The 19850-nt window shown below is 37.2% G+C and overlaps 1 protein-coding gene across 3 annotated transcripts in view; it reads right to left on the bottom strand.

Annotated features, from left to right (window-relative positions):
* The window catches only part of Exoc6b (exocyst complex component 6B), a 477853-nt gene that overhangs the window by 229283 nt on the left and 228720 nt on the right, over nucleotides 1–19850 (bottom strand). For 2 of the 3 annotated variants that reach the window (XM_041645429.1, XM_041645442.1), the window contains exons 9-15: nucleotides 15370–15453; nucleotides 14907–14953; nucleotides 13087–13207; nucleotides 10380–10451; nucleotides 9646–9743; nucleotides 7459–7564; nucleotides 2408–2517 (exon numbers count right to left, since the gene is read on the bottom strand). In XM_041645429.1, coding sequence (XP_041501363.1) covers nucleotides 2408–2517; nucleotides 7459–7564; nucleotides 9646–9743; nucleotides 10380–10451; nucleotides 13087–13207; nucleotides 14907–14953; nucleotides 15370–15453 — 638 coding nt within the window. The remainder of the gene's footprint in view (nucleotides 1–2407; nucleotides 2518–7458; nucleotides 7565–9645; nucleotides 9744–10379; nucleotides 10452–13086; nucleotides 13208–14906; nucleotides 14954–15369; nucleotides 15454–19850) is intronic. The other variant, XM_041645435.1, reaches the window with a different exon arrangement.

Genomic DNA, 19850 nt, shown 5'->3' with positions numbered 1-19850 from the left:
CTTAAACAGTGTAAATAGACCCATTTTCCTGTAATTCAATGATTTTATTTTCTTTTAGGGGTGAACAGCATTCTATTTTATATGTGCCAGATTTTTATTATCAACTCAAGTGTTAGGTGACTTTTAAGGTGATTCTATTTCCTTGCTATAGTGAATAGAGCAGCAATGCACATGGATGTACAAATATCTCTGTAGTAGGATGTGGAGTTCTCTTGATATAAATAACACAGGATGGTTCTATGCTTAATTTTTTGAGGTACCTCTAGACTGACTTTCATAATCCCACCAGCCAAGAATAAGGGTTCCTCTTCTCCATAACCTCTCCAACATTTGCTGTTGGATTTCTTGATGACAGCTGTTGAGACCGAGGTAAGGTGGAATGATAATTTCAATATTCTATTAAAATACTTTTTCTCTGAGTGACCTCAGAGATACACAGCAATTAAGTACTTACCCAGAAAACAGAGCCTCCACACTCTTTTCTTTATTTTTTTAAGGTTAGAAAGACAAAACACCCCAAAATTCTTTACAAAGATTTACTTTCACAGTGTTCAGAAAAATAAAATCTATGTGTGTATTGTACTTTTAATGAAATGTTGGAATATCACTTTATTAGAGGAGCCCCTGCTACTGATAAGAACTTTCAAAATAGCTGCATGGCCTCAGAATTTATGGATAACACAACTTTTCATAATATGTAAGAATTTCTGTCTGATGGAAGGGAAATGTTCATACAAAAAATTAATAATTATTTTTAAAGCTGCATAAGAAATCTCCATCAAACACTTCTCTGACTTGGTGACCTTTGTTTGAGAGTACTGTTTCCCATGTTTCCCACTTGACACACTAAGTCTATTCTGAGACAGCTCTGAACTGAAGAAATGATCTCTGATCCCACTTACAAAGTAAATATATTCTAAGCTGAAAGGCAAATGTCAGCACAGTGTTAGAAAGAAAGCGCAAAATTCCTTCAAGATGAGGAAATATTTCATTTAAATTGTCAATGTAAACCTCATCATATGAAGTTTTGGATAAAAAACTTAAAAATACAGATCAACTCTCAAAAAAAAAAAAGAAAAAAGAGGAGAAAAACACTCTAATGTAACATTAAGAAAACAGAAAACAGTTTCATTCAAAAACTTAGAATTCAAATAAGAAGAAAAATATTTAAATAATTTATACACATCCCAATATTATATTTCCCCAAAAGAGTGACAATAGGCCATTTTGTAATTGACTTGAAATAATTTCCTGTCAAAAACATACATAATGAGATCTTAGAGATTGACCTCTGTGAGGTTATCCAATCACTAGGGTGTATTGTAGAGCTACAACCATAGGATGGAAGCCATGGAGAAAAAAAAAGTCTTGGTATTTACCTTTCAAAAGTAATCTGATTTCAAAAGGAGGCTTCTCTATAAAATTCATCTTGGTTGTGGATGGGAAAATTGTACAATCCCCAAGGTTTTTTTTTTCATTAAGAACAATAATTAAAAGAGTTTTTTACACTACCCAGGAGGCTGATGCAGGAAGACAGCAAATTCAAGGCCTGTGGGGACTACAGATGAGAATCAAGGTTGTGTTGAGCAACTTAGCAAGATCTTGCCTTAGCATCTTAAAGAAACAAAGGCTGGAGACTTGCTCATTGGTAGAGAACTTGTCTAGCATACTAGAAGACCTATGTTCAACCCAAACTAGTAGAACAGTTAATAAAAAAAGTGACTCAACCCAATTACGAATTATACTTATTTTCAGAAAAGCTTGACAAAAAATATGTTCTGTTCATTCACTCTTTTGTCAATTTACCAAGCGTAGGTACAGATGTAGTGTTGAGCCTTTGCAGGCACCTCCCTGAGCAGGGTGGCTGCTGTGCTTATCTTGAGTTACTGCAGCAGTTACTATTAGCATTTAGGTCCTCAGGTAAGTAAAATCCTCCTTGGAGATAAAGGCCTTCTTTAAGCTTCTTAATGTCTTTACTACTAAACAGCACCTAACTAGATATTTGCCAAAAGATATACAGACTAAACCAATAAATGAGCAAAGAAACAAAAAAGCCTGTGGTTAAGATAGACACACTAGAAGAGCAATAATACTGTTTCCAAAGACTGTGTTATTGCTCCATTCTCACTATAAAATTTTATCTAGTAGAATGGTAGAGTAGGTTAAACGATAATTTCTAGTATTTTTTCACTGGTATTGTTTAAAATGCAAAAAATATCTTTTTACATCATTCAAAAGCTATTCCTGTCCACCATACTATAAAAAGCAGTATCCTACGGTGAAAAGCCTATTATACTAAGGCTTCCAAACTCATAGCTAAAGAAATAGAAAACATTTTACATGGTATATATTTTAGAGAAAGTAATGAATTTAGCACTGGACTGATTCCCAGTGTCATCTGTTATACCTTAGATGAAGATCTTCTGAAAACTTCAGGCAGGCGTAGATAAATTCTTTAATCTGGTTGTAAACTTTTGGCACAAATTCAGAGAAAGGAAACTTTTTGGGAAATGGCTGCTGTAAACGTAAGAATTAATGAGAGAAAGTCACTAAATCTATTGAAGACACTTGAAAATTACTTAAAATGAAAAAACCAACTTTTTCCTACTTTGTGAAGTATAGATCTAACAGTATCAAATGTTAAAAGAAAACTCTAAGAGATTTCTAATACTTAAAAGAATAAGACTAGTGTGCGAACTAGTTTTTAATGTCAATTTGACACAAACAAGTGAATGTGGAAGAAAGAATCTTAATCAACAAAATGCCTCCATAGGATTGGGCGGCAGGCAAGTCTGTGGGGCATTTTATTTTTTAATTATTTCTATTTATTTATCATTTTAGTTTATATACATGTGTGTTTCACCAGCATGTATACATGCACACCTCGTATATTCAGTGCCTGAGGAGGCTATAAGAGGGTGTCAGAAACCCTGGAACTCGAATTCCAGGTGATTGTGAGTTGTCAGGTATGTGTTTAGAATTGAACTTGGGTCCTCTGCAAGAGTGGCCACAGTGCTTTTAAGCACTGAGCAATCTTCCTAGCTCTAAAGAATTTCTTGGTTCATGGTTGTTGTGGAAAGGCCCAGCTCACTGTGGAAAGGTAGTCCTGGGTGTATAAGAACACAAGCTAAGCAAGCTATAAGCAAGCAAGCCATTAAGCAGCACCCTCTACAGTATCTGCTTCAGTTCCAGGTTCCAGGTTCTTGCCAGGAGCTCCTTTACTGACCTCTCTAGAGGATGCACTGAGACCTGAGAGCTGTAAGCTAGAATAAATCTTTCCTCTTCCAAATTGCTTTTGGTCATAGTGTTTCACCACAGCATAGAAATCCTACGTCAAAAACTATTACTGGGTTATGGGATAAGTCTGTGGCAGAGCTGAACACGTGTTATTAAGAGAACCGTGGAATTACTCTGAAACTTTGGACTAGAAAAGTTCGTTGAGTATTTGAGGCTTAATGAGCTATTGTGGGACTTAGTAGTTAAGAATGTTGAAAGTCAACCTCCTTGGTGATCAGGGAAATGCAAATTAAAACAACTTTGAGATACCATCTTACACCTGTCAGAATGGCTAAAATCAACAACAACAATGATGGCCTTTGCTGGAGAGGTTGTGGAGTAAGGGGCACACTCATCCATTGCTGGTGGGAATGCAAACTTGTGCAACCACTTTGGAAATCACTGTGGCAATTTCTCAGGAAATTCGGGATCAACCTACCCCAAGATCCAGTAATACCACTCTTGGGAATATACCCAAGAGATGCCCTATCATACGACAAAAGCATTTGTTCAACTATGTTCATAGTAGCATTATTTGTAATAGCCAGAACCTGGAAACAACCTAGATGTCCTTCAATGGAAGAATGGATGAAGAAAGTGTGGAATATATACATATTACAGTACTACTCAGCGGTAAAAAACAATGACTTCTCGAATTTTGCATGCAAATGGATGGAAATAGAAAACACTATCCAGAGTAAGGTATCCCAGACCCAAAAAGATGAACATGGGATGTACTCACTCATATAATTGGTTTCTAGCAATAAATAAAGGACATTGAGCATATAATTTGTAATCCTAGAGAAGCTAAATAAGAAGGTGAACCCAAAGAAAAACATACAGTCATCCACCTGGATATGGGAAGTAGACAGATTCCCGGGCAAAAACTGGGAACTTGGGGGTTAGGTGGCATGGGGCTGAGGGGAATTGGAGTGAGAAACGTGAGAAGGGGAGGATTGAGGGAGCTTGGGGGAATGGGATGGTGGGGATAAAGGAAGGGTGGCCATGGGAGCAGGGAAATATATATCCTAATTAAGGGAGCCATCTTAGGGTTGGCAAGAGACTTGACTCTAGAGGGGCTCGCAGGTGTCCAGAGAGATGTCCCCAGATAGTACCTTGGGCAATTGAGGAGAGGGAACCTGAAATGACCCTATCCTATAGCCATACTGATGAATATCTTGCATATCACCTTAGAACCTTCATCTGGCGATGGATCGAGATAGAGACAGAGACCCAAATTGGAGCACCGGACTGAGCTCTTAAGATCCAAATGAGGAGCAGGAGGGAGAACATGAGCAAGGAAGTCAGGACCACGAGGGGTGCACCCACCCACTGAGACAGTGGAACTGATCTATTGGGAGCTCACCAAGGCCAGCGGGACTGGGACTGAATAAGCATGGGATGAAACTGAACTTTCTGAACATGGCGGACAATGAAGGCTGATGAGAAGCGAAGGACAATGGCACTAGGTTTCAATCCTAATACATGAATTGGCTTTGTGGGAGCCTAGCCTGTTTGGATGCTCACCCTCCTGGACCTCGATAGAAGTGGGAAGACATTGGACTTCCCGCAGGGCAGGGAATCTGGACTGGTCTTCATTCTCGAGAGGGAGGGGGAATGGAGTGGGGGGGAGGGGAGAGGGGAGGGGAGAGAGGAGAATGTGTGGGAGGAGGGGGAGGGAAATGGGAAATGGGGAGGAGGCCGGAAATTTTTTTTCTCAACAACTAAAAAAAAAATAAAGAAAAAAAAAAGAATGTTGAAAGTAATGTAGAATATGGAGTCCTGACTTGAATGGTTTCAAAGGGAAGATTGAGAATTCCCTTCAAGACTCTAATAGGGGTTGTGGGCTAGAGAGATGGCTCAGCGGTTAACAGCATTGGCTGCTCTTCCAAAGGTCCTGAGTTCAATTCCCAGCAACCACATGGTGGCTCACAACCATCTGTAATGAGGTCTGGTGCCCTCTTCTGGCCTGCAGGCATACACGCAGACAGAACACTGTATACATAATGAGTAAAAGAATCTGTGATTCTAGTCAGCTGGGGCTGAAGAATTAGCTGTATTTAAAAAGAAACCAGAACTGCTTACGTAAAGACTTTACTTTACCAGGACAATTGGTGCTGGTTAGTTAGAGTCTAGAAACTAATATCCCCAGTATCACTGAGGACATAAATCTGGGAATAATTTTTCAGGGTCAGCACATTGTTGTGGGATATTTGTACACTGTGAAGGTATATTGCTGTGATTGGCATGATAAAAAGCTGAATGGCCAATAGCTAGGCAGGAGGTATAGCTGGGATTTCTAGGGAGAGAAGGAAGGAGAAGATGAATGTAGATATGCAGGAAACATGGACAGGAGTGACACAAACAAGACAGAGAGGGAGTCAGACACACAAAATGAAGAAAAGGTAAAAAGCTGCATAAAATGTAGATTAATATAAATGGGTTAATTTAAGATATAAGAGCTAGTTGGTAATAAGCCTGAGCTATAGGCCATATTTGGGAGCAGGCTGGAGGGACTTAGAAAAACTTACTAAAGCACATAGAGGCTGTGGTCCACTGGGATCCAAGACTACATATCATGCTGGCAGCTGAGCATGGTTAATATTTAAGAGTCCTCCAGGTGGTACTGATTTTTTAGGGCACAAAGGTTAATGAAGAGCAGCTATGGTTTGACATGAGAGGTCGAAAAAGGCCAATGGTAAATGTGAAGACTCAGGACTGAAGGGGTCACAGAGAGACACTAAGGCTTGGCAGCATATGGCAGGGTCAGAGTTCCCTTAAGAAAGCCCAGAGGAGCCTATTCGTTGCAGAAAAGAGTCTAGATTCAGAAAAGATACCAGACTTTTAGGGTTGTCCCATGAGGAAAGCAACAACTGTGCAGTAGAGCTAGCCAGAGCCTAGGAAACAAACTATGTATACTGCCCATGGCAGAGCCAAGAAGTATTCCTGATCCTTTGGAGACCAGAGGATCATGAGTCCCAGACATCAAGCACTGATCTTTTTACACTGTTGAATTTGGGCTTTGATTTGGTTTATGCCTGTGCCCTGGATCTTCCTTCTTAGAGTAAGAAAGTATTTAACTTATTTTCAATTTTACAGAAGCACGCAATTGAGAGACCCTGGAATTTTACAGATGTTTTAGACATTTTAAAGAAACGGCTAGTCTAGAGAAACTTTGAACTTGAGACGTTAGATGTTTTAGAGGATAAAATTTTAAAGTATCTGAATTTTTTTAAAAAGACTGTAGAAGTTTTAAAAGTTGGGATGTTTTACACTGTGATACTGATGTTAATATGAAATTTGGGGAAATAAATAAGAAAGGAAAGGTTATGCCTTGATAAGGAATGTGTTTGTGTGTCAAGCTGACAAGGGGCCAACTGTATTGGCTGGCTTTTAAGTCAACTTGATGTCAAAACTAGGGTCATATGGGAAGAAGCAGACTTAATAGAGAAAATGAATCCATAAGACTGGCTTACAGGTAAGTCTGTGTGGCATTTTCTTGATTGATGACTAGTGTGGGAGAGTCCAGATTACTGTGGGTGATGCCATCCCTGAGAAGGTGGAGCTGGATGATGTTAGAACAGGCTGAGCAAATCAGTAAATTGCACTGTATCATTTCCTACCTCTAAGTTCCTACCTTGTATAAGTTCTTGCCCTGACTTCCCCCAGTTCCAATGTGCCATGGAACCACATTGGAAAAGTATCTATGACTTCATAAATAGCAAGACAATACTTAAATCTGTACTTTCATACTTCTCATGTGAAGGGCTTACGTGCAACGAAGAGCTTGGGTAGAAAGGGGTGGCTAGAGGAAAACTCCTCTGCACCATCACTTTGGTGGAGAGAAAGCTCTTGATGCACTGTCAAAACAATAGAGTTATACCAAATAGAGCAAATTTAAATGTCTGGTCTTAGAAGAAACTATTTGAATAGTACAGCGAAATTAAAAATTTCAAATTTTAATCAAATTACGTTACCCCAGTGATCTGAAAAACTCTAAAGATGTGTAGGACCTCAAAGCCTTTTTCAGATTTCTAATGAAGTGATTCTGTATATCAAGACCCAGAAGAAAGTCTTTGAAAATTTTAAAAATCTATCGATATGGAGTATCTCAGTTTCAGAGAGAATTTAATCTAACTGAAAAGAAAGAGAGAGAGAATTTTACCTTAATGCATCCCTTACCTTTTCCAGTTCTATATCTTGAAATGGAAATTGTCCTACAACCTTCTTATATGTCTCTTCACTCGTTACTGGTATGGGACTATAGTTGTCAGAATCAAGTATGTTTCTGTAAAAAATGAAAAGAGAGGGAGGGAGAAAAGAGGGTTAAACACAGAGACTTTTCCAAGACAGTTTAAGGATTGTACATTTACCACAATTTCAGATAAACACTTCCCAGTCCTTACTACACTCCTACAATTCAGTCATTTTGGGCATTTTAAAAAGAAATCAAGAGAGAAACTAAGCCCTGGAACAAGTGGAGAACAACTATAACATGACCTTCTAGTATCTGTGATTTACAAATGGGCAGAAAATTAAGGGTAACTGGGAAGCAAATGAGAAGAGAATATTGGCGCTGATTATTTTAGTAAGATATATTGAATCATAACCACAGTTTTAATTATGTACCAGACAATGCATTCTAACTTAGGAAAGTGTCAGAGAGAAAAAATAATTTCTAATAATTAATCCAAGCTATGTTCCTTCTCCTCTATCTTCTGCTTTGTACTAATCACACATGTTGTTTTCCAGTAATAAGTTCTCTCTCCCTGAGTACATTAAGAGTTCTCTGAAAGCAGAAAACTTCCTATGAAATCCAAACAGAAACCCATGAAAGCACAGAATGCAGTGGCTAGTCCATGCTGTCTCTACTGCCTGCAGAGATAACCTTACCATGAAAGCAATCATCAGCACTAGTTACATCAGGATTCTAGAAGTGTACACACTTACATTAATATATGAATGAATTGAACTAAATAATGATATGTTCATGAACTGTTCAGAATAAGATTAAAAGATGAGGGTGAAGGTTTAAAAATAAACTTGAAAACAAGATAAGCTGACAAGGAGACACAAGCAATGGGCAAGAAGAACTCTTGAAGTAAAGGAGAGACTGGAACTCCAATGTGGGCTGCACTGAACCTGCATGCTACTTTGGGTAATACAGTCATTTCCATAATACTAGCCCCAGAGACCCAGAGGTCCTCTAACCTCCAGGGTCTTCTTTACTTCTTCAGAGACCCTACTTTCCATTGTGGAGGCATTTCTCCTCCTTGGTTAATTTATTCCTGGGTTTCTTTTTTGTTTGTTATATATATTTGAGGATACAATGAATGATGTATGGGGTTGTTAACCTGAGTTTTTCTCAGCATGCCTGATCTTAGAATATAGAAAAGCTACTGATTCCAGGATATTGATTTATGTCCTGCAACTCTGCTGAGGATGTTTAAAAGTTCTAAGAGTTTTCTGGTGGAGTCTAGATGTCTTTAAAGTGGAGAATCATATCATCTGCAAATAAGGATAATTTTAGTCCTCCCTATTTGTATTCCTTTTTTTCTTTGTCTTGCTGTATTGCTGTGGCAAAAACTTCAAGCACAAAATTAAGATTAAAACAAGAAGATAGCTTTATCTTTCTAGAAACTGAAATGAAATGACAAGAGATGTGTACTAAAGAACTATTCTCAAGAGGCCTATGCTGGGAGGAAATGTTACAGAAGAATTTCCCATTATTGTATGTATATTGCAATAACTACTTAAACAGCATGCTTCAGATATGAACTACAATAAGCCAGTTCTCTGCTTATGAAAAATAATGATGAGAGATAACATAAGTTATTAAATAGTGGATAGCTAAAAAAAGTGAGCCAAACCCAGTAGGATATACCAATAATTCCAGCACTTAAAAGGTGGAGAAGAAAGATCAGGAGTCCAAGGTCATCCTGGGAAGTAGGAGACTCTGTCTGTAAAATAAAATGTTTTTCTAAGGACCTACTACTATCCATGACAGCTTAACTACCACTACCAAACTAAGTATGATCTTTAGGAAAACCAAAATTATACAATGGTAAGAAGACAAGATAATTTGGTGTGAACCAGTAAGTCTGCCTTTATCTAAGGAAACAAACATAACAAATAGACTATGGGGCTTTCCCAACATAGCAGGTACTAATATACTGACATAGGCTGCCTTGGAAGATCAATTCACAAATCATTACAAATTATTAGAATTCTGGAAAACTGGAGCATTTAAAAAAACTAAGCCGTATGCTCTTGGTGCTCATTTTCTCTGTAAAGTCTTGCTTATCTCCTGCAAAGGTGCAAATGCATAGGGCAGGGAAGGACAGGAATATGGAAACTTCAGTCCCTTACCTGAAAACACCTGCCCACTTCTTCAACAGAGTCTCGCTATACTGGTCTCTGATTTCTAAAAGCATATCAAAAAGTTGATTCACAGGAAAACCATACACCTGAAAGAAAATAATTAGTTTTTGAAGGAGACTTTTTAAATAAACAAAAGTAAAATTAATTGCTAAAAGATGTCTCATTATTTAAACAATAAAAAATGACATCAGAATTGTTCATCTCTACCCTTATATCTAGTGTTTAACACTCAAAACTTCAAAGACACATATCAAAATTTCTAGGTTCAGCCATAAAAAGAAAACGATAAAAATTTAAACCAATATATACTCTTAGATAAGTTCTTCCTATGGTAGCTTACTGTCCAAAGAATTCTCTAAGAACAGAGAGAAAGTGCAGCTACTCCTATCTCACTAATGTCTACCACCATCACTAAGAAGCGGTAGTGGACTACACCACAAAGTACATGGGTGCTATGGTTGGAACTACAAACACTTAAAACTCTACAGTTTCAAATGATGTGAGCATTTCTTTTCCTCTGACAGAGAAAAGGAATAGGAGCTACTTAAAAGAGCATAACTGGTCAAAATAAAGCCTTGATTACCATTATAAAGAAATAGAAAGATCTAGCTCTAGAAAAAGAATAAACATTAGAAACTCAATAGAGTGAGTCAGGCTTGGGAGAGAAATTCATAGCTGGTGGAATCCTCCTCTAGAAAGGCAACTGTCAATCATGCACGTACCTGGAGTGTGTCAGCAAAGAGTACAATGAGGTTCTTCAAATCTAACACAAGGTTTGGATCAGAACAGTAGGACTAAAGGAAATAGGCAAAAGGGAGAGAAATATCTCATAAAAATATTGCATTTTTACTTATGACATTGTTTAACACACCACCTGGTACAGGCACTTATTAGAGGAGTCTAACCATTTTCTGGCACAAGGTAACAACAAACTCAACCAGAGAAGAACTAAGGAGACAGAGTTCAGTAAAAAGATCTATATCTTTAACATGTGAAAACACATTTTAAAATTCTTTAAAGAAGAAAACAAAATGGGGTCAACAAGATGGCTCAGCAATCAATAAACTAAAATACAAAAATTTTTAAAAAATCAAAATGGATAGATTATTTTAAAATGAGCAACAATAAAACACTTTGTATCAAAACTGTGGTGTGTGTCTAAAGCCATTTTCAAAATAAATCTTTATCTTTCTCTATATGCAAACATTAGAAAATACAAAATACTGAAAACAACCTGACCAAACACTGCACTGATGACACTATGGAAACTTAATGACAAATAACCATGATTATGTAATAAAATGAAATGATGATGTGAAAAAGACATAAAGATCTGATCATTTAAACCAGATAAATATAGAATCAGTAAGACAGGTAACGTAGGTAAGTCTAATTATACAAAAAGAAAAAAGACATTAAACAGTACAAGGGATATAATATAAGCATAAATAAATAGAAAATAAAAATTGCAAATAAGTACCATATAACCTTGCCTGCACACATCTGATTACTTAGTTGACCTGGAAGACAGTTTCCACAAGAAGACTAAAGAGTATATGCTATTAATTTAAAATTTCATCAATTCTGATATTCCAATTTCCTCAGTTATAACTTTATTATTTGTTCTCCAGGCAGCCTCTCAAGATCTGATGGTAATATGTTTGATGTCCCCATAATGAGGATGTATTTGAGTTTTTCCTATTACCATGTATTTTTTCTATGTCTATGTTACTTCTAAAGGATCCTTGTCTTTTTGATGTCAAATAGCTCCAATCTTCCTGCTTGAATCTCTTCTTTCCCTGCTTTCTAGACTGTTGGGATTTCCTTATGTGAAAACTGTTCTAAGCAGTGTCATGGTCTAGCGCTCCCACACTTCCTGGGTTATTGACAGAAATGGACCTACTCAAGCCATCTTATTTTAAGTTTTCTATTTATAAGTTTCTAATTTCCCCAGATTTCCTTCCTTCCATGTATTTTATTGCATGAGTTCTTTCAATTCCTTGAAGTGAGCATTAAAGCCTGTTATTTGAACTAACCTGAAGTGTCCATTAAATATTTCTGAATGTAATTCACCTTTTATTGGACTAATTAATGTGATGGCCATGATGAAGAGTCTGCATGTCTGTCCATTTGGATTGGCTGTCAGTTTCCTCTCTGTCACTCAATCAACCCTTTCCACTTTTCTATTACTACAGACACTGTATTTTCTCAATCTCAGTCAGCTATTTTCCAATTACAATCCTCATTTTTTAACTATTCTTTTCATATTTTCCACCTCTTTGTGACTATGGGATAAATTTCTGACTTCGACTTTGTCTTCTTGATCATGAAAAGGCATGTAGTCTTATCTTGGAATTAAATTTCTGTATCTGATGCTCAAAAATTTCCAAAGAACTATTTTTATATCTTAGATTCAAGTTTATTTTGGTATCTTTCCATTATTTTCTTCTGCTTTATATCCTTTCATGTTAAGAACAGAACATATACAACAAAGGTAATAGCTGCAACTGCAGTTGTACCGGCCTCAGTAAATACTAGCTGCCTGCCAAGAACCTCTCAGATATGCTCACCGGAACCTCATCACTCCCACTCAGGAAAGCATTACGACTTCAATGACAATCATTTTCTTCTCATTCCTTGCTTTTCACTTGTACTTTTTCAATTGATAGACTTCCTTTTTAAATCTACTAAGCTCTTATTTGCTGTTGACTTAAAACATTATACATTCGTTCAATGTAAGGTAGATACCCTGCCAGTAATAAAACTACTGAGATACTGACTATAAATTAAACTAATACACTAAGGAAGTTATATTTTATGCAAATATCCATAAAGTGGTATTCCAGGCATAAGAAACAGGAACAGTGAAGGACTACCATGGACAAGTGTTCAAGGAGTGATGAGCAGCCAGCAACAAGAAAATTTGACATTTTAAAGTTTTAGTAAGTTGTCCACTATCCTGCCACTAACACCTCCACTGAGTTAAGTTTAATGTGTAGTTGGCCAGCAAAAGCCTAGAGGTCTCAGCCTAGGCAAGCAGAGAGGAAGGCCAATTGTAGAGCAACACTCACTACAGCAATTCTCTAGCAATATGTATAAATGTGAAGAGCACATAAATAGGAAGCACATAACAACGTACTAATGATAATATGCTGCTTAGTATACATTGAGAATGAAGTATATAAAATACACAGACCACTGCTCGACACACAAAGAATAATGGATAGACACGAGGGGTTGTTTCTTATTGCAGATAGCATCAACAAGGCAAGCGCAGTGCTACAGAACTCAGAAGTATAAATTAATCACTTTCACAGTCTCCAAACAGGGATTGCCAAAGAGATATATGTCGAATTGAAATCAGTGCAACACCAAACACTATGCAGATTCTCAGTGGTGAGGAAGCACTTCCTGTGGTGCCCTACATACCGAGTGGGTGCGCAATGCTGCGATGGTCTTTGAAAGTGCCATTTCCCACAACTCGTCAATGTAGGCTCTATTCACTAAACCTTGGGTTGTATGCAAAATGTGATCTTCAACTACAAAAAAGCTGAGATTAGGAAGAAAACACAGATGTCAGAGGATACAGTTGCTATAGCTTGACCGCTAAGCTTTGACATTAGCAATTGTCATGTAATTCAAAGGGAATACTTTTTTCTGAAGAAAGATATTCATTATCATAAAGAAAATTACTTAACATATTGAACAAGTCTCTATAATCATATTAATATCTTAGATACTCTACCAAGATGGAAGTATCATTTCTATCAACCACGAGCCCAACAATTTAAAAGAGGAAGTATATACAGCTTGTAGACCTTACTTCCAACATAGTTTAAAAATATAATACACTTCAAGAAGCTAATTTTAAGTAGAAATTTATATATTTTAAGAATTAAACATATAACACATCAAAATAATTCCCCTAATTAGGTCTATAACTCCAGAAACTCAGGAGGCTAAAGCAAGCTTTGCCTAAGCTCCAGAATGATTTTTCAAGTAACTTTATGAAACTTTATCTTAAAATAAAAACTCAGAATAAGATATTTTTTAAAATTAAATTTTATGTTTTGAATTTCCTTGTTTTAGCTTATTGTGCATTTAAAACATATCTTCAGTTACCTTGATGCTCATTCAAATCTAAAGAAAACTTAATTAGCAGGTTTTTAAATTACTAAAACACCCACACCCACACCCAAGGTCTCATGTCGCATGTAGTTCAGGCTGACCTTACACTGCCTGTATAGCAAAAAATAACCTTAAACTACTGACCCTCCAGCCTCCACATTCCCAGTGCTGGGGTTACAGGTGTGTGCCACCACACCTTCTTTTCTGCTGTGCTGAGGATGAAAGCCATGCATGCTAGGCAACCACTCTAACAATAGCTACATCCTTCAACCCTCAATGATAGGCATAATGGAGGTTACTCATTACATGGAAGCAATATAAATCTGATGAAAGAAAGCAATGGAGGAAAGAAGGAATGCTAGAGAAAAAGTGAGAGAAGGAAGAAGAGGTGGTCAAGTAAGCTCGATGAAATAATCAAATTCCGCTGCCTTTCTTCTAACCACGGTCACCATCTCATAGTCGGAAAAAGCTGCTTGTTTATGAGGGCCTTCATCCAGTAACCCTAACACTACTGTGTCCACTCTAGATGGGAACAACTTCTTCATCCCACCCTGTGGAATCAGCCTGGCAGCAGTCTGTTTAATAAGGCTACTCTAATGTAACCGTTTTACCCACAGATTTCTGAATCATACACAGCTGTTTTCAGACTAGCACAGAACCAAATTGTTGTGACAAAGTTGCTAAATTCTTCTGGGTCTAAAATATTTTGCTGTCTGAAAAAATTCTTCCACTGCGGCTGATTATCTCATTCCATATTGGAACAAAGAATGAAGAAACAAAACATCAAGTATAATAACATTATGAGTCCATTTTTAATTATTTACTCATAAAAGCATCCTCCAAAAATATAATGCTAGAAAGGGTAAGCTGTCCCTTTCATTTTTGTTTTTGAAATAGCGTATCTCTGTGCAGCCCAGGGTGATACTTGTCTCCTAACCTCCCCAAGCACTGACTGAGAGCTGTGTTACCTTGACCCAGAGATGTTCCTTCTTAATTATAAGAAAATAAAAATCTATTTTTTCTCTTGAATTTACCAAAAAGCATAGAAAAAATTTCAAAAGTAAAGGTATATCTTTTATAACTCTTACAAAAGAAGTATAGAAACTTAAATATGTACCTACCCTACAATTTGATTGAAATACTTCCTGTAGCCATCTAAGGTTTCATGCTGCAACAAGAAAAGCAAAATTACTGTTTCTGAGTTATTACTTTTAGATGTGAAAATCAGTTACTTATTTTCGGGAACTTAATCTCATAGACCATAAGGTAAGTATAACGATAACGCCACAATTCTACAAATTAACAATGGAAATGAGTAAACTGATACATACCCAGAACATAAAATAATGGATAGCACCTAACAGTCAAGAACATTTACAGCCATTTTTACTTCAAGGCACATTTGCCAAAGTTGTGTGAGAATGACACCAAGCACATATAGGCAGGTGCACATGCATAAATGTACACAGACACATAGACACACACACACACACACACACACACACACACACACACACAAGCATGCACAGTTAGCTACCAGGAAGAAAAAAGTAAAAGTACAGAAAGTGCAGGTAGCAAGCCTACCATGTTTGACGGAGGCTGGAGCACCAAACGAGCCTGTTTTCGTCTCTGTTTTCGGTAGTAATTTTCAAACGTTTCTCGGGCACCCTGTAAAACAAGCAAGAGGAAATAATATAATTGCACCAATTATCCTTAAAATGGATAAGAATTGAGCAGACTTCAGGTGTAGAATTTAAAGAACACCATATATCTCAAAACCTACTATTGTAATGATGATAATCACAAATAATAAAAGCAACTATGACCATTTATTGAACCTAATCACAAAACCCTGAAGCATAGACAGGAGTGACATTTACAACAACATGGATACAATGAAAGCTTTAGCACACCAAGGCCAGTTTCTGAGTCAGTAATTATAAATTCACTAAAATTAAAGTTAAAAAAGAACAGTAAAATGTTACAATAAGTAAGAAAATGTCCCTTCAAAAACAAATAGAACATTTCAGAAGGAAAACTGCCCAGTATGAAAAACAGCTTAGATAGGATTCAAAGTAAGAAAGGCAAGAGCTAAGGATGACAAATCCTTTCCTCGGGTGAAGTCTTACCAAGAAGACCAAGAAAGGCTCTTTCGGACAGACTGGTGTGTGCTGAAAGAGGCAGAGGTGGGGCCACTCAGACTTAAGCAAAGAGCACCTAGAACTTCTGGGACCCACAGATGCTAGGAAGAAATGAAGATTCTTCCCATAGTCTCAAAAGGGAATGTGGCCTCCAAGATGCCAAGATGCTTTTAATTTGTAATTCAAGCTTCCAGAACTGGGATAGAACAAACTTCTGTTGTTGTAAGTCATATAGTTTGTGGTACTTGCTATAGCAGCGCTAGCAAAATAGTACAAACTGAGAGGGTTTTGTTATAATATGCCCCATTGTGACTTAAATGTTCTTAACCCGAAACTTTTCTCAATCGAGTAAAAGAAGCAGAAAGATCCCATGGAGACTAAGAGCACTATTTTAGACCCAGGTGACTAGATTCTAACTACGGTTCTGCCCATCCTACCAATGGAACTGCTAATTTATATTTCACTATCTATTCATCTGTGCTTGTGCAGTATCCTTTTCATGTGTAAAGATTTCAACCTTGTCCCCATGCCTTGCTCAGCCTGCTTTCTGATACCACCACCCAGAACAACCACCTGTCCACGGGTGAGACCATAAGCAGTGAGCCTGATCCTTCCACATCAATCATCAATCAAGAAAATGCCTACTGTACTCCATCAAGCATTAATTAAAATTTGAAAATTAAAACCACAAAAGAAAAAGATTTCAACCTTGTGCAGCTGCTACATGGACTTAATGAGATATGAAGCCTCACCCAAAACAAGCATTTATATATGCCCTTACTTTTTAAGATAAATCAGATGAGCTAGGTGGTAAGGAGAAAGCAGCCTCTATTCGTGCAATTATCTAGGGTGTGTTCTTCCACCACATAAAAAGTTGAAGCTTATTCAGCATGACTTCTTTGTTATGTTATTATCTACCTGAACTGAGAACACTAACTGAAGTCACAATCAAACAAACATACCACAGAGTAGGGTGGGTTTTGGGCAAAAACCCTCTGTAAAGAGGACAACTGCTTCTCCAGGCTGACCAGCAGCTGCTTCACTAATTCTTCTGCAATGCTGAGATGGCTGCAGACAACCACAAAGAAATGTGGCATGTACCCAAAAACCTTTCTTGAAGAAACCGAAATAGATATTCTAATTTTTACATTTCAGGAAGTCTTACTTTTTTATGTTAAGAATGTCAAACTCAGTTTCAGTCCACAGACTAAATAGATACAGGTCGCAAGATGAACTTGGCCCCTGGATCATGGCTATTAAGCCCTGTAACCTTAAAAACAAACACCTAAAACTGCCAAAGTGATTATCACTCTCTACAAGTACTTCTTATCTATAAAATGAAATCAAATATTAGCATGACTGTTTCATCACTTTATTCATTCACCATTTAATGAGGAAGGAAATTATTCAAATTATTAAGTAACAAGTGGAAACTGCCATTTGATATGCTAAAGTTATTCCCTACTTGTTACCAACACATAGGATACTGGTGCTGTTAAATGTCAATTACATGCTGTATACACTGGAGGGCTTTTCATTTTAAGGTTAACAGCCCTAAATGACCTTTATTATCCTAGTGTGACATTACATATTTAACATTCTTCAGAGCCAAGATACACTTAGCCGTGAATTTAGAGAAAGCCTCCATTCTAATTAGACCATCAGGCACTAATTTGATTTCTTTCTTGTAAATGATAGAGAATATACAAGAGGAAATTCTATATAAAAATCAAATTCATTTTCTTTCTAATATTCCTTCAATAGAAAAAGGACCAACTTATCTAATAAGTCTGGCTTCCAAGTTTACAAAGGTGAGTTGGATTATCCCTGGTGGCTATTAAATAATTCACCTTTAATAAGTCTATTACTTCGGCCAATTTTATCAACTTGGTGTCTAAAGGCAAATTCAAGAAGCAGGCATTTGCCCAGTCTAGTCTGAGTAACTGGTACTTCCCCATTCAGAAACAGGTCACTAGATGAACACAGGGGCTTCATTTTAGCTCCAAACTCTGAATCACTAACAGATTCTATAGTTTTGAAGGAGAGGAGAAGGGAGGGACATAAAGGATTAGTTTACTGACAGAAAATGTTTGGGGAGCAGGTGGGACCTAACATTTATACAAATTGAAAGAATTAGAGCTGGCGGGGGGTGGAGGGGGGAGTAGCGCACGCCTTTAATCCCACTCAGGAGGCAGAGGCAGGGCAATCTCTGTGAGTTTGAGGCCAGCCTGGTCTACAAGTGCTAGTTCCAGGACACAAGCTCCAAAGCCACAGAGAAACCCTGTCTCAAAAAACCAAGAAAGAAGGGAGGGAGGGAGGGAGGGAGGGAGGGAGGGAGGGAGGGAGGGAAGAAGGACAGTTCTGAGATGCATTTAAAGGCACATGAACAAAGTAGATGTTGTGATAAAGAATAGGAGCTCACACACCATTCCTATCTTGGGTTAACAGTTTGATGGCATCTCGTTTTAAAAAAGGAACACAGGGGAAAGGATAAAGTGCATTTTCATTGTGAAAAAACTCTGAACCTGCAAATTCATCACTTGTTAAAAGTTAGCTGAACTACAAAATCAATACTCAGAGCCTGTTCAAAAATATTCATAGTTATGTGAAGAATTTCTAAAACTTCAAATTATCCAATGCACATGTTCTTAGTTAAGGTCAAACAAGGCAATACGCCACCTTTTGTTTCAGGTCAAATACTGTAAACCTGTATCACTTTCATGGCCTATCCAATGCCACATTCTATGTATGCATTTTTGTGCTTTTTGTTCATTATTCTGCCCTTTAAAATGGCCCTTAGCTGTAACAAATAAAATGTTATCCAGTGTTCCTAAGCTCATAAAGGCTTACAATGTGATTTACAGAGAAAACCTGTGTGTTAGATAAGCTTTCTGCAAACATTACTATAGTGTAATTGGCTGATATGATTTAATATACTGACACCAACAGTATATTAAAGAAGATATCTCTTTGTTTTGCTTGTAGTAGAGAGGGTGTTGTTTTGGCATAAGCTCTCATGTAGCTGAGGATGGCCATGAACTGATCTTCCTGGCCCCACCTTTTAGGTGTCAAACACCTAATCAGTGTTTTATTAAACTAATACAAGTGACAAATCTTTACATGGTTAAAGATCACTGTCCCGCAGTAAAAACATCCTTCAACATCTTTTATCCACACAACTATCCTCAAAGGCATATTCTCCAATCATACAAATATCAGAATCACATTAAATATTTGAAAATAAAATACAAGTAAAAGCCTGAATTCTTCATGTGTTTAAGTACTTGCCTAGACAGGAATAAAACATAATCAATGAATACTTCCATCCAATGTGGACAAATGGGTGAGGCTTTGTGTTTAGGTATAAAGGAGCAGGAAAATCGGCTTCTAACCAAGTTCAAATACACAATCTGCAGATATAGGTTACAAATGTGCACCATCAAACAATTGGGACCATGTGGGTCTAGGACAGAAAGAAAGGAAAGAGAGGGGGGGGGGGAGAAAGGTCAAACAAAGAACCTTTCTATGGATGCCTTTCCTCATACTGATAAAATGTATACCATATCTAGTTAGCCATCCATATATGTGGGCTCTGCATCTGTAGTTTCAACCAAGTATGGATCACAAATATTCCTAAATGAAAAAGAGGTAAATGGTAAACTGGTTCAGCAGGTTATATCTAAGCCAAACAACTTTAGTCCAATCCTTGGAGTACCATATGCATGAAGGAGAGAACTAATTTCCAAACTGTCCTAAGATCAGCATAGAATACTGTGGCATGTGTCTACACACTCATGCAAGGGGGAGGGGGGAAATAAATAAATAAATATAATAGATTTTCTTTAAATATTTAGAAATCCACAGAACTGTACACATAACATATACAGGTTGTTTCCCATATCACTATTCCCTAAACAGCAAGTA

The sequence above is a fragment of the Microtus oregoni genome, unplaced genomic scaffold (genome assembly GCF_018167655.1).
Source record: "Microtus oregoni isolate MIOR12 unplaced genomic scaffold, Mior012 000002F_ref0000024, whole genome shotgun sequence".
Taxonomy (NCBI): domain Eukaryota; kingdom Metazoa; phylum Chordata; class Mammalia; order Rodentia; family Cricetidae; genus Microtus; species Microtus oregoni.
The sequence above is the reverse complement of the archived record's forward strand: the minus strand, read 5'-3'. Positions and strand labels throughout refer to the sequence as shown.